The sequence below is a fragment of the Argiope bruennichi genome, chromosome X2, assembly GCF_947563725.1.
Source record: "Argiope bruennichi chromosome X2, qqArgBrue1.1, whole genome shotgun sequence".
NCBI classification, from domain to species: Eukaryota; Metazoa; Arthropoda; class Arachnida; order Araneae; family Araneidae; genus Argiope; species Argiope bruennichi.
In genome coordinates, this window is record NC_079163.1 from 91,871,245 (window position 1) to 91,885,010 (window position 13,766).

The window sequence follows — 13,766 nt, forward strand, 5'->3', positions numbered from 1 at the left end:
AATTAAAAATCAACTTTAATTGTAAACTAAGCTAACAATTTAACACGTTCGCTGCCATGATTGATGCCTGTTATTCGGATCACTGTGCAATAAGATGCTTACTTATTTTTTCTCTTTTAATTGTAATAGAGAAGAAAATATCTAATTAGTATGTATGAATCACATGCTATTTACGTGTTGAACAACGTGTTAAAACAAGGAGATATAAACAATACATAGGCTTGTTCTACTTGCATGAAATTCTTCATTGATTGAAAACTTTTGCTATCACTAGAATGTGAGTGATACGGCAGTTAACGTGTTAATCATGTTTCATGATTTAAAAAATCCGATTTCATTGCCATCAGTGGCGGATTTCTAACTAAGCACATCTGGTGGCAGCCTGGGGTTGCTAGGCTGAGAAATGGTTGCAGACAGGTCGATTAAAAAGTTTATTTTTCTAGTTACCAAATAAATAAATTCGTAAAAAATACACATTATATTAATTATAAAATATTAGGAATATATGAACTCTTTATAAAATATAATTGATCAGATTCCGATAAGATTCATTAAGTTCACTTAATTATTACAGAATTCATAAACTTCGAGTTTTTCTTTAATAATATTTCGCACAAATATGAATCGTGTGCAACTTTGAATCGTAATAAATAATTAAAAACACATGTATTTTTACATAGTCAATGAAAAAAATAAATAAATAAACATTGAACACCTTGATTAGGTTAAAAATACGTTAAAATGTGAGACTAAATTGAGCATTTTATTAAAAGAGGGGCCTCATAATGTGCACTGCCTAGGGTGTATAATGAATGCATTAAACTGCCATTGGCTACCACCCTTTTTGCGCAAACGGTATAATTTTTATCTGTATTTGTTAAAGTTTGTCCCGAACTTTCTGAATCCCTATGTAATTCTTAAGGTAAGCTAGTTTTTGTAATTTTTTTTTAACGCTGCGCCTTATAATGAATTTTATCTTCTTTATTTGACTCTTGTTATTTTTCGAGTTTGACATGCTTGATATAAGTAAACTACACTTAACTTGCCGGAAGTTCATCTGATCATCTCTTGAACGTAACCAGGTATGTTTTTTTTCCTTCAGTTATGGAGCGATGTGACATTGTTGACTTTCGAGGAGAGGAAGCGGGGTCGAGTCAACATTGACATCCGGTTCGAAAGGAGAGAACACGGAGATGGAGACCCATTTGATGGTCCAGGAAGAACTCTTGCCCACGCTTTCTTCCCACAGTTTGGAGGAGATGCCCATTTCGATGATGAAGAAAAATGGACTTATAATGAAAGGACAGGTACGTCAAAACTTCACGTCAATCTAGTTTCATGCAATCTGGTTATGCAGTGATGTATTCTTCGAAGCCTATGAGAAATGAAAGACCTCTATAACTAATTTTTGTTACTTTTGAGTCTGATATTCATAAATCCTCTTTAGATATAGTTATTTATTAATCGACTGTACCTATTTATTCAAATAAGTACCACAGTCCAAACTGACTAAACTGTAAAACAACAAGTGTATCTGTAAAATATTCCCTCAATTAATTCGCTTTCCACTAGAATAACGCCAATCAGAAGGCAATACAAATCTGAAGTATGGATTTTTGTCAACCACGATCTTCTTACTATGTTGTGCTCTAACTGGAAATCCATGTATTGAATGTCCTGGGAACATGTGGTGGTACTAATCTTCTTGCGAGTTAACACAACATCACACGAAGGAAATGCAGTAATGATTTTTTATTTTCTTTTTAGATATTACAGGAATAAATTAGCCGTTTGGATTATGCTTGATGAATCAGTATACCTTCTAAAACATACATATTATTATAGAATTGAATAAATATCTTTCGAAACTATCTAATTTTTGAATGGTTGACATTAACATATTTTAAAAATGACTATCGTGTACCTTTATCGTAGATTATCATTTTGCTTTAGCAGTAATTTCTAGCTTATATCTTGTTCCCTGTTTAATTAGTTATTTAATATTCGATTTTGAAGCAAAATGAGATCTTTTATGGGATGGAACTAGCTATTTTGAACAGTGATCAGACGACAAGAGCGACATACTTCCCTTCAAACTTCCGCGCCGCATCAGCAGGAGATTATTAGACCCCGACGGATTTGCGTCTACCTTACGGACTCTTTATCAAGAGGTTCTCCTGCGAAATCTAGTTTCGAACATAGAACTCTCCTACTGCGAAACTGAGACCTTATCATCAAACCACATTGGTCGTGGATCTCGATCTCACATAAATTTTAAGAAATGGACTGAGATATTTTGGCTAATAAATATAATTGTTGACATTTAAATATCAGTGATACGAAAGAATGACTACATTTTCAAGTACTTCTTAGGATTATTTTTCTTATCAATATCGTAAATACCGTACCGTGTTTATACAAATCTTTTATTCAAGAATTGTTTGAGCTAAATTAATAAATTTGATGCTAATTATATTTCCATTTAAGAACCTTTCGATTTTTCTAATTTATAAAGTGGTTCTTACAAATATTTAAAAACGCTAACCTTCTCAATTTGTACAATTATGAATAATGTCAATTTTTGGATAATACGCAAATCATTTATATAAATTAACTATTCAGACCTTTCAAAATTAATATTCATCGGAAAATCGGAGCAGTTAGTAGAAGAAATTTGATGTTCTAAAACACAGAATCAAAGGAAACAACTCTATCAAACATTAATAATTAATTTGATTTGTTGAATTTGCATCACACTTTGAAACTATAAATCGTTGACTGCTTTTAATAGAGCTTAGATAACAAAAACCAGTCAAACACGTGTTTCTTTTTCAAATTTCAAGCCATTGTAATTTAAGCATAGTAAAAATAAAAATTAAGGATCAAATAAAAATGTTAATAATCATTCGTATATATACATGGCCGGTGAGAATGAACCATTAGTTTTAAAAAAATCTGATATTTTGTTTTAGCGACTCGGTTTGAAGCAAACGCCTCTTGCGAAATAAAACATTCTCCCGGAATTAAAAAAAAATAAAAGATATTGCCTTCATAAATAAAATATTTTTCATCAACTACTTGAAACTGGAAACTAGGCCTATCTGTTTACTCCATTCAAATGAAGACAACTCATGTGTTTACAATCAAAACAATTCTTGCAAAAAATATATTTCTTCCCCTTGACTGCTGTACTAAGCCTGTAAAAAAAAAAAATTAAAAAAAAATTTCAACATAAACTTAACTTTGAACTAGATCTCATTTACAGAATAAACAAAGCAAATACTGAAATAAACTTGAAATTGATATGAATGAATCTCGTGCTTAGCGATCGAAGATTTCTTTTTAGTGTAGAAATTTTTGAAAGGAGATGGCAAGATATTATTGCCGAGAAAGTTCAAAATTGAAACCCTCTGGATAAGCTAAAAATAAAAGAAGATAAATAATAAAAAGGCAAAATATTTAGAAGACTAAAATAATGGCTCATGAAAAACTTACATTCGAGCGTAGTACAGAAGGCAGACATTTTTACAAATTCTTAATATCAAAAGATTTATAAAATCAAAAATTTATCGAGAAGGAAAATTAATATTAAAATTAGTTTTGTGGAATCATCAGTTTATTCAAAGTGAATGCAACTATAAAAGAATTTCTTAAAAACTGGAATTAGCTGCCTAACATTACCTCAATATATATATTCCTTCAACGTTTCTAAAGTTAATCCTTTATAATTAAGGGCTACATTGCATATGATAATAGTTTTTTTTTTACAAATGAAAAAAAAAGGAATTTATGCTTTATTGCAGCAGATAAACTGACTACATTAAAATAATTTGTTTAAAAATATTTATATCGCCCTGTAAGACAGGAAATGCTGTAACAATTAAGTTAAGCTACAAAAACTCACAATTAATAATATTTAAGTTATATATGAATACTGTAAATTTTACTTTAGTTCTCAATGTTTAATTACAAAAATTATATAATCGGAAATACAAAAGAATATTTCCATGTAATTTTCTTTTGCGAAAGATGAAAGCAAAATTTCTGCATCCCCAGCACTTTTAGAAAATAACATGTTATTCTATTAAGGGGACAAGTATTATTGCAGAGAATATTGTTATTAGAATTATGAAGGTAAAATGCTGAGTAACAAAGAGGCTTAAACATGTACGAAGTCCTTTTTTTTTAATCAATTTATTTTTTAATAAAAAATTTAATATCACAATCACATTAACAATTCACCAGATGAAAAACCTTTTTGCGCGTAATTATCGTACTAGTGTCAACAGAATTGTTAGCAATTTGATACGCAATTATGTATCAGTTTTTAAAATGTCTTCTATTCATATTTAAATGACAGAATCATGAAGGACACTTGCTTCAGAAACAATAATTTTTTTCTTATGGGGGATTACTTTCAGGGAAGCAAACGAAAATGGAATGACGTTTTCCTTGAATTCTATTCTCCACGGAAAAAAAAAAAATTTACTCTCATAATTTTTTTTTTTTTTTTTTGATTTCCCAATAACAGAAAAGGGAAACAGCATTTCGAAAGCAGCTTCTCGTGGATAGCAATTAGTTGTTCTTATTACATGTATTGTATTCGTATCTAACCAGCGCATTTATATACTTTATTTTTTTTTTTCCTTGATGAAGATGAATGAAGCACAAGAGTAGTTCTCGTTTAAAAATTAAAATACTGATGCATATAAAATACATAAAAATTAAAATACTGATGCATATAAAATACATAAAAATTAAAATACTGATGCATATAAAATACATAAAAATTAAAATACTGATACTATTAAATTTCATTAAAGCATCTATGCTCTTAACTTTGCTACTTTTCTAGGATGTTGTTCTTGAAAATTTATATCTTTAAATGCTAAAGAAGTCTAGAGCATTGAAAGATGCGATCTTGATATTGATTACAATGAAAGACTTAAAAACTCTTTAAAATTATCAGTGCTGTAAATGTAGAGCTCTAGATTAAGATGATAATTAATGCAACGTTCTCATTAAAAGGAAGAATTGCCATTAATGAATACATTCTTCAAAACTTCTAATTATAGATATTAAAAAATGTTAAAGCATTCTAGGCTTCTAGGAATAAATGTTGAAACCTCATAGAGCGAAAGACTTAAAGTGTATAATGTTATGCATCATAAATGCGGTTTCTTTAGATTAGATTAAGATAGTAATTATCAGTATATTTTCAAGAAAATAAGGAATTATTTCAAGCGCTTCTATCGGAAGAAATGTATTTGTTACGCTGGAGGCCGTGGTGGCCTGGTGGTAAGGTCTCGGCTTCGGAACCAGAGGGTTTCAGGTTCGAGACCCGATTACACCGAAGAACCGTCGTGTAAGGGGGTCCGTTGCACGTTAAATCCGTCCTGACCAAACGTCCTCCCGCTGGTGTGATGTGGAGAGGGGGGTGCCAGCTCAGGTGCCGTCCTCGTCATCTGACCGCGGTTCAAAATTACGAGGCCCGTCCTAAAATAGCCCTAGTGTTGCTTCAAACGGGACGTTAATATAATTAAACTAAACTAAACTAAACTAATTTGTTACGCTGATTAATTCTTATTGTTATATTTTAATAAATTATTCGTAATATAGCATAAATAATTGATGAATATTTTATTAATGCCTTAAGTGATTTGTAGCTAATACTATTGACAAAGTTAAACTTGAAAGTTAATGGAAATTATAAAAACAAAAATAGAAAACATATCACGTTACCTCTAGTCCTCAGATCAACGCTCCGTTGTCCTTTATGTTATCTCCGTATTCATTATAGCATTTAGATCTAAACTGTCTTCAGATCAACACTTCGTTTCGAAATTACATCAAGCTTCTATGAAGTATTTTAGATCTATGATGAGATTAGGATGATATTAAGACTGCATCCCCCTACCCAAGCTTCCACACCATATCAGTGATAGAATGTTTGAGTACGATAAATTTAACGAGCACCAACTCTACGTATGCTATGGTCCATTTGTAGAAACGGGCTTCAAACACAGGAACCTCTCGTCTAGAAGCCAAAACTCAGCCATCAGGTCACCTGGGACACTCAGTGTTGAACAAACTTATACATATTCTTCTAGTAATTTTTAATTGATTTAATCGGTGATCAGATAATCTTTAAAAACATGAGTAAGCCAGTCAATCAAACGGCTTCTCAGAACTAAAATCATATCCATTGAAGAGAACTTTTATATTTCATGTTTTGCTTTTATAAGAAAGAAAAAGAATATTTTACTTAGATATAAATTCATATTTACAAGTTGAATGTAAAAAAATGATACCGAATAATTTTGAAAATTTCAATTCTTTTTTTTTTAATTGCATATCTTTCTTTGTAGGAACAAACTTGTTTCAAGTTGCTGCTCATGAATTTGGTCACTCTCTTGGTCTGTCACACTCGGATGTAAAAAGCGCTCTTATGGCTCCTTATTACAGAGGATATCAGGAAACGTTGAAGCTAGATTCAGATGATATAGAAGCTATACAATCATTATACGGTAAGTCTTGAATTTTTTATTCTTTATACAAATATAAATCAGTTCATTGAATTTTTTTAAAATCTTGAAGATTATAAATATACCTTGTCTCAAAAATATAGTGTCAAAATTTCCACTTTAGAATTAGAAAGAAATAAAAATAATAAGAAATTTAGAATTTTCTTAGAATTAATAAGAAATTTAAATATTTGTAACCTATTAAGTCAAACGAAAGAAGGCTTTGAAACAGAAGACAAAATTTATCCCTTTATCCGTTTAATTTATTTTTTGGGAAAAATGTTTCATGAAAAAAGGTGAAATATTTATTTAGAAAATAAACAAAATAGAGTGCCCTATCGAAAAATACGTAATTATACTCGTATACTTACAAAATAAGTTATTTGTTAATTCAGAATTCTTTTAAAAAGGCAAAATTACTACAAATATCAAAAAGTGTTTCTCAAGTGGTTTTTAATGTAACAGTTAAAAATTTTCTTTTTTTTTTAATCATCAGTTTTGTTTAATATAGTCAGCTAAATGGTCTTTGCGCCATGAAACTCTAAAACTAAACTAAACCAAACCAAAACTATTACAGGGGAAACTTCTGATGATTTAAATGTTTCACTATTAACATTATAATCTATAAAGTAACTAGGTGTTTCAAATATGCCAACAAATGTCTTTTTCTATCGCTGTTCTTACTAGTGTCGATTCGTTGATGAATTTTCCTGCATGTTCTCTGAATAATACAAAAAACGAAATCGTAGAATAACTGAAAGGGAATAAAAACTTGCTGAAAAATATAAATCTTATTCATTTTCATTATAAATTCATCAGTGTTCGATAGTAAAATAATTATTTCTTTTGTCACCATGCTCATAATTGTCTTAAAGTGTGAATTATATGCTCAACACTAATCTTTCATATTACTATTGGAAACAAGTATTTTCGAGTCCCGTCTTTAATGATTAAATGTTTTGCATGAATTATTTTTTTCAAACATTTCATGTTCTTTTAAGATATTTTATTATAAATGCTAAAATCTTTAAAACTATTTATTCAATTTTTTCAATTATATCATGAAAGTATGAAAAAATAAACACATTGAAATAATAATTAAACACTGCATTAAAGTATTGCGCCTATAATAAATCATTACGAAAGTCTATTCTGATCTTTTAGAATGTATAAACAGATTAAAACGATAGTTGATAACGAATTGACCTTGCACTGTCTAATCAAAAAGGGAAATACCATTAAGATATTTGAAAGTGTTATTTTTTTTATCGACTGCTGCTATTGGAGAAATGCTGGGTGATGCAATCAAGAAAGATAATCCGGCGAAACGAATGAAATTTAAAAATAATTTAGATTATGAATCTTATTTTTTAAAAATAAACGCCCATGGATTGACCATTGCATTACTTGACAAGAAATGAGCTTGTGAAATTCGGAGAGGATACCAGCACGTCTTGCTTTACGTCCAGGTTCTTCTCTCTCCATATACAGAAAGTTCAGTTCTATTCGCTTTTAAAATGCCGACCACCTTTCGTTATATTTGTCTTCTCAGCGCTTGCTTCACACTCCAGCATACTGTAGGAGCTACCATTCGTGCCAGCATCGGTTATTCTTGTTTAGTCACTTCCAACAACGGAAAAAATACTAGAATATATTCAAATTCACATTATACAAATTTAGATTAAATTTAGTCAATTAAAATGCAATTTCTTACAGGCTCTAACGGGCAGCCCCCACCACCAGAAGAAGATGAGCCAACTGGTCCTCCACCTGATACGAGTGATGCCTCAGATCTCTGTCAAGATGCCAGAATCGATACCATTACAAGAACACAGAATGGTAGCACTTATGTTTTTAAAGGTAAGTTGTATTATATTATCTAAAATACAAAAGACTCGCATTTGAAGCTTTTACTTCCCTATTTTAAGCTTTTAATGCATGTTTTGATGTTTGGAAACGAATCCCACAGACTTAACTTAGATGCCCAGTTAGTTTAGTTATATTAATATCTCGTTTTGAAGCAACCCGGTTGTTTTAGAACGGACTTCGTAATTTTGAACCGAGATCAGATGAAGAGTATGACACCTGAGACGATATCTTCTCTTCAATTTTCAGCGCTATACCAGCAGGAAGACATCAAACTCTTGACATCAGATTCAATGTGCACTAGGCCCACATACATGGCTGATCTTTGATGCAATTATATTTCGATCCTGGAACCCTCCAGTCAGTAATCGAGGCCTTTTATCCAAGTCTCGTACTCGTTCTGGTTTCTTCATAAAATTTTATTTCATGCTTCGTTCCTAGTATAACATTAATTGTCAAGAGTTTTCTGAGTTGATGTAAGAATTACGGAATGCTTTCATTTGCACAAATTGCAGTCAGGATTCCAAACCAAACTCGGTGCATTTATGAAATGAAAAAAATTTTAATTCCTAAATGACATCTAGTGTTTTCAGCAAAATTAAATATTTCGCTCACCTTCAGCATTGCCAAAATGTAGCTTGTCTTCTCTAGTGTTTGAGAAAATCACTTGTAGGAATTACAAGTAACGAATTGAGAAATATTTTTAATTAGAATAACTGCTTCTTCCTTTGATATACTCTGGCACTTAAATTAAAAATTTACCACACTATTTTGTATAATTTTTAATCAATACTTTTGCCTTGTATTAATATTGCTTCTTGAATAAATTTTTTACATAACTGTTTCAGAACTACTCATGTGTCAATGTTATGCAACATTGTTTTAATGAAATTTTCTGTACAGCAATGAAACTAAATTTATTTTAACTATTTCACTTCCCCTTTTTCGCTTCCTTCATTTTACTTGTTAAACGCATTAAAAGTTTTATTTTGAAAACCTGTATGTACTCGTACCACCCATAATTTTGACTGAAAGAATATGATATTCATTTTATGTTGAAATATCGATTAGTGAAAACTTTTAACGTAAAACGTGCCAATATCATTCTATCGAAATTCGCACAGACTTGTTATGAAATGGCATAATGACTGGAAATAAGAGAGGTATTATTGCCCTGGGTGCCCGTCTTAAAGGGCGCTACGGGGACAAAAAACATTTGTTTTTATCACTTTTTAAAGTGAAATAACACGAGGCGAAAACGTGATGCCATTGAAAGGCCACAATTCTAATTTGCTAAGTCATTGGCGCAGAATGGGTTGAAAAATCATATTTCGCTCTGGGCATCATTCATCCGAACTACACCACTGCTGTCAAGCTTATCAAAATATTTATTTTATTAATGCTAATATACGATATCTGAAAGGATTATAATCTTTTATTTATAAATAACATATTCATTGGGTTTAAAGTATACTGTAATTATATTAATTTTGTCAGCTGAATTCGATGCTGATCATTTGAAAAAACGAACTCGAACTTGTTAGTTCTCAAACAACTTCAAAAATTATACTTGTAAGCTATTTATAGTAATATTATATATGAATGCTTTATTAATAAGTGTTTTATGTGTTACTTAATCATGACAGGTGATTTCTACTGGAAAATCCTTCAAGATGGAATAGCCGATGGTTATCCGAGGAAGATCACCGACGATTGGGGTGGTTTGGAAGGAAACTTACATGCATCCCTGACATGGTCAAATGGGAAGACATATTTTTTCAAGGTCAGATGAGTTAAAAGTTTTAAAATGCTAAAAGAAAGGGGGAAAAAACTTTATTTTTACTTATTTTTTTACGTACCTGTGACTGCAGAAGTTTTAAACAGATTTAAATTATTAAACGAACAATCTATTGAAAATAACATTGAATAATTGTGCTCCCTCGTGTTATAATTACGCATTTAGTAAATAAATATACTTCTGTCCACTAAGCTTATTGATCTAGTCCATTTCGAATTCAGCGAACTTAAATATTCACTCAGTTAGGCTTGTCTCTAAACAGAACTAACTGCCTTAATGATATAACAGAAATTTGAAAGACAGATCTCGCAAAAACTCAATAATCCCCTATTTATAAATCCCCTATTTTCTATTTTTAATGATTTGTCTGAAAATTTTCCGGGAATGAAACATTGCCTGCCGTTAATTATGTCTCGGACATAAAATAATAATAATAATAATAATTCTTTTTTTTCTTTCTTTTTTTATGAAGAACATAAAACGAAGCACATTTCGCTAAAAATTTCTCTGTTCAAGTTTAGCGGTTTACCTTCTTAAACGAGACGAACATGCTTAAAATTATACATCATAACTATAACTTTCACCCTTAAAATTTAATATAAAACAATCTAATTGAAATGATAAAAACTTAGGCAAATTATATTTTGCGAATTTTCAAGAATGTTATAAAATTTCATTCAAAAACAAAATTCACATAATTCGTGCATTAGTTATAATTCTTCATCATTTTGAGTTACCTAATTTGATATTTTAAAAAATTGTTGGTACTTCAAGCAAATAAGATTCTAAATAAATGATAATAATAAAACACTAATCGTAATACAAAAACGAAAAAATAATAGAATGAATATTAGGAAATATTGCTGACCAGGAGAGGTATATGCCAATGTTATTCAAAAAGATGATTACCTTTCGTAAAGGTCAAGGAATTAACGTTAAATAAAGGCATATATTTAATGTTAAGGCTTTGAGATCTGACATTACTTAATAACTTTTTCAGGGTGGAAGATATTGGCGCTTCACAAATAAAGAAATGGACAGTGGATACCCAAAACTATTATCACGTGGTTTCGAAGGCATTCCTGACATGCTTGATGCTGCTTTTGTGTGGAGTGGCAACGGAAAAACATATTTTTTCAAAGGTAATATCTTATTATATGTTCAATTTTTACAGCAAAGGAGATATTAAAATTAAATTTAATTCATAACTTTTCCAATATAAATTATTAATATCGGCATCAGATTAGAAAATCATGGTAAATATTTTAAAAAAAAGACTGAAAAATTATTTCTAATAAAATATTACATTGGAGGAGTTCAGAGACCCCAGAAAGAAGAAAAGAAGAACGAAATAAACAAAGGAATTTGAGGTATCAACATGCTGACAGTTTCTAGGTTTCTATAATAGTAAAAGAAATTTATTCAATTTTTCACGCTGTTATGTTTTTTTACAGAACAATATTTCATTTTTCTCTAAGTTTTCTTTATTTTCGTTGTTTTATTTGTATATTGATAAAAAAAAAAAATTTGAAATACAGGTTGGTTATAATTAAAGTGCAAGTGTTTGAAGGACTGTAAAAGAAAGACTACTTGGAGTATGTTGAATAAATTTGGTATATGTTATATTTACAACATGGGGAAAGAAATTGCTCAATAAAAAAAATGTTAGTTCATTTTTTTTTAATTTTTTTTTTTTGCAATTGATAGCGCTGTAGATTATTAAAACGTTGCTTTTGCTCTGTACTATGTCAAAATGAATACTCCTTCAATTTTAAAATCATTATGATGATAAAAATCATGTGTCTTTAAGCTACATACATGACTTTGTAAAAGGTAGAACGTGATCTGTTAGTAAAATATTATTGCCAAAAGAATAGCAATTATAGTGCTGCTTTGAAAGAATATTCGCGTCTTAAAGATTTAAGAAAAGAACCGATGTCTGTGAATGGCTTAAAGAAAATGATTAATAACAGGACTAGTTCGCTGTACCGTAAAAGGAATTAGTTACACTCAAATTTTATAAAGTATTGTGATTCTTGCTTTGCAAGACAGAAACTGTCTCGATTCAACAATATTCATTCAAGATGGAGCACCACCTCACATTGCCCATTCTGTTGCACAACTGCTTCACCGAATTTTTAGTGTGGATCGTATAGTTAGTAGGCGTTTCCAAAATGCGTGGCCACCTCGTTCACTTGATTTGAATCCTTGCGATTCCTGGCTGTGGGGATATTTAAAAGATCGCGTCTACAAAGACAAACCTAACTCTGTTGTTGCTTTAAAAAGCAGCATTACTAGACATGTCCTAGACATTCAGCAGGAAACATTAAGTGCTACTGTGGATCTCGCTGTCTTGTGTCTACAGCATTTGATAGGACTTGAAGGATCCCATATCGAACAAATCTTGAAATACATTACGCATTTCAGATTTTAACAAAGAAAAATGTTATAATTACAATGTATGAAATTTTGTCATTAAAAAGCGTCACCTATGACAAAAAGTTGAACTATTTTTTTTTATTGTATAATTCATTTCCCCATGTAAATATAACATGTACCAAATTTCTTCACCATACTCCAAGTAGTTTTTCTTTTATAGTCCTTCAAACACTTGCACTTTAATTATAACCACCCTGTAAATGTCTAATACTTTTCTATATCTAATTTCAAAGCATGTACATATAAAGTTTTCCATATATATTTGATATTTTATTACTCAGATTTACTCTATTCATATCCCAGTATCAAAACATTGAACAATCTTTATTCAGTTATATTTTTATGCCAATGTTCATGCCCTAATAACCTTAAGTAGAACGAAAGAAAAATATTCAATATGAAAATTTGAGAGGAAAAAAATATTTATTTCAAAAGTTTTCAGCACAAATTATTTGAATTAGAAAAATTATAATTGATTGTTTCATTGATAGTATCTATTTAATAAAATTATTCTGTGGCAGATACTTTTTACTATAAGTTGCATTTTAGAATTATCTTCGAAACTAGTAATAAGTCCACATTCAGTATCTTTCCTAGATACTTAATAAAAATTAAAAAAGAAAAAAAATCTTTTATGAAATTATTTGAGAGTACCTAGTTGTCTTTATAAATTTCTATAGTTTCTTAAAACGTGTTTGATAAAATATTCAATGTTATTGAAATAAAATATTTGAATGCCTTAAAAAAACTCAGAATTTTGTGTCATCAATTTAGGTGATAAATACTGGAGATATGACAGTAATAGTGATCCACCTGTGAGCGACAAATATCCAAAGCCTATAAGTAATTGGAATGGTCTGCCAAATGATATAGATGCAGCATTCCAATGGGAAAATAGCCGCACTTATTTTTTTAAAGGAGGCCAGTACTACAGATTCAATGATGTAAACTTTCAGGTATGGAAATTTTCAAACATCATTTATTATTTATCTTTATTATTTGTTTTCAAATATCAATATTAGCAAAATTATCTGTTTGCAATCATGCGGACGGCACTCACATCTTGTTATACCGGAAATCGATCCAATAATGTAAAGAAGACATCTTAATATATTATTTAATAACAACCGTAACCTTTA

The 13,766-nt window shown here is 30.2% G+C and overlaps 1 protein-coding gene across 1 annotated transcript in view; it reads left to right on the top strand.

The window, feature by feature from the left end:
• LOC129960348 (matrix metalloproteinase-16-like) overlaps positions 1-13,766 on the top strand; it is a 61,794-nt gene that overhangs the window by 46,885 nt on the left and 1,143 nt on the right. Inside the window, exons 5-10 of the mRNA XM_056073726.1 lie at positions 1,103-1,307; positions 6,369-6,527; positions 8,241-8,384; positions 10,037-10,173; positions 11,189-11,330; positions 13,402-13,583. Of these exons, the coding sequence (XP_055929701.1) occupies positions 1,103-1,307; positions 6,369-6,527; positions 8,241-8,384; positions 10,037-10,173; positions 11,189-11,330; positions 13,402-13,583 (969 nt within the window). The remainder of the gene's footprint in view (positions 1-1,102; positions 1,308-6,368; positions 6,528-8,240; positions 8,385-10,036; positions 10,174-11,188; positions 11,331-13,401; positions 13,584-13,766) is intronic.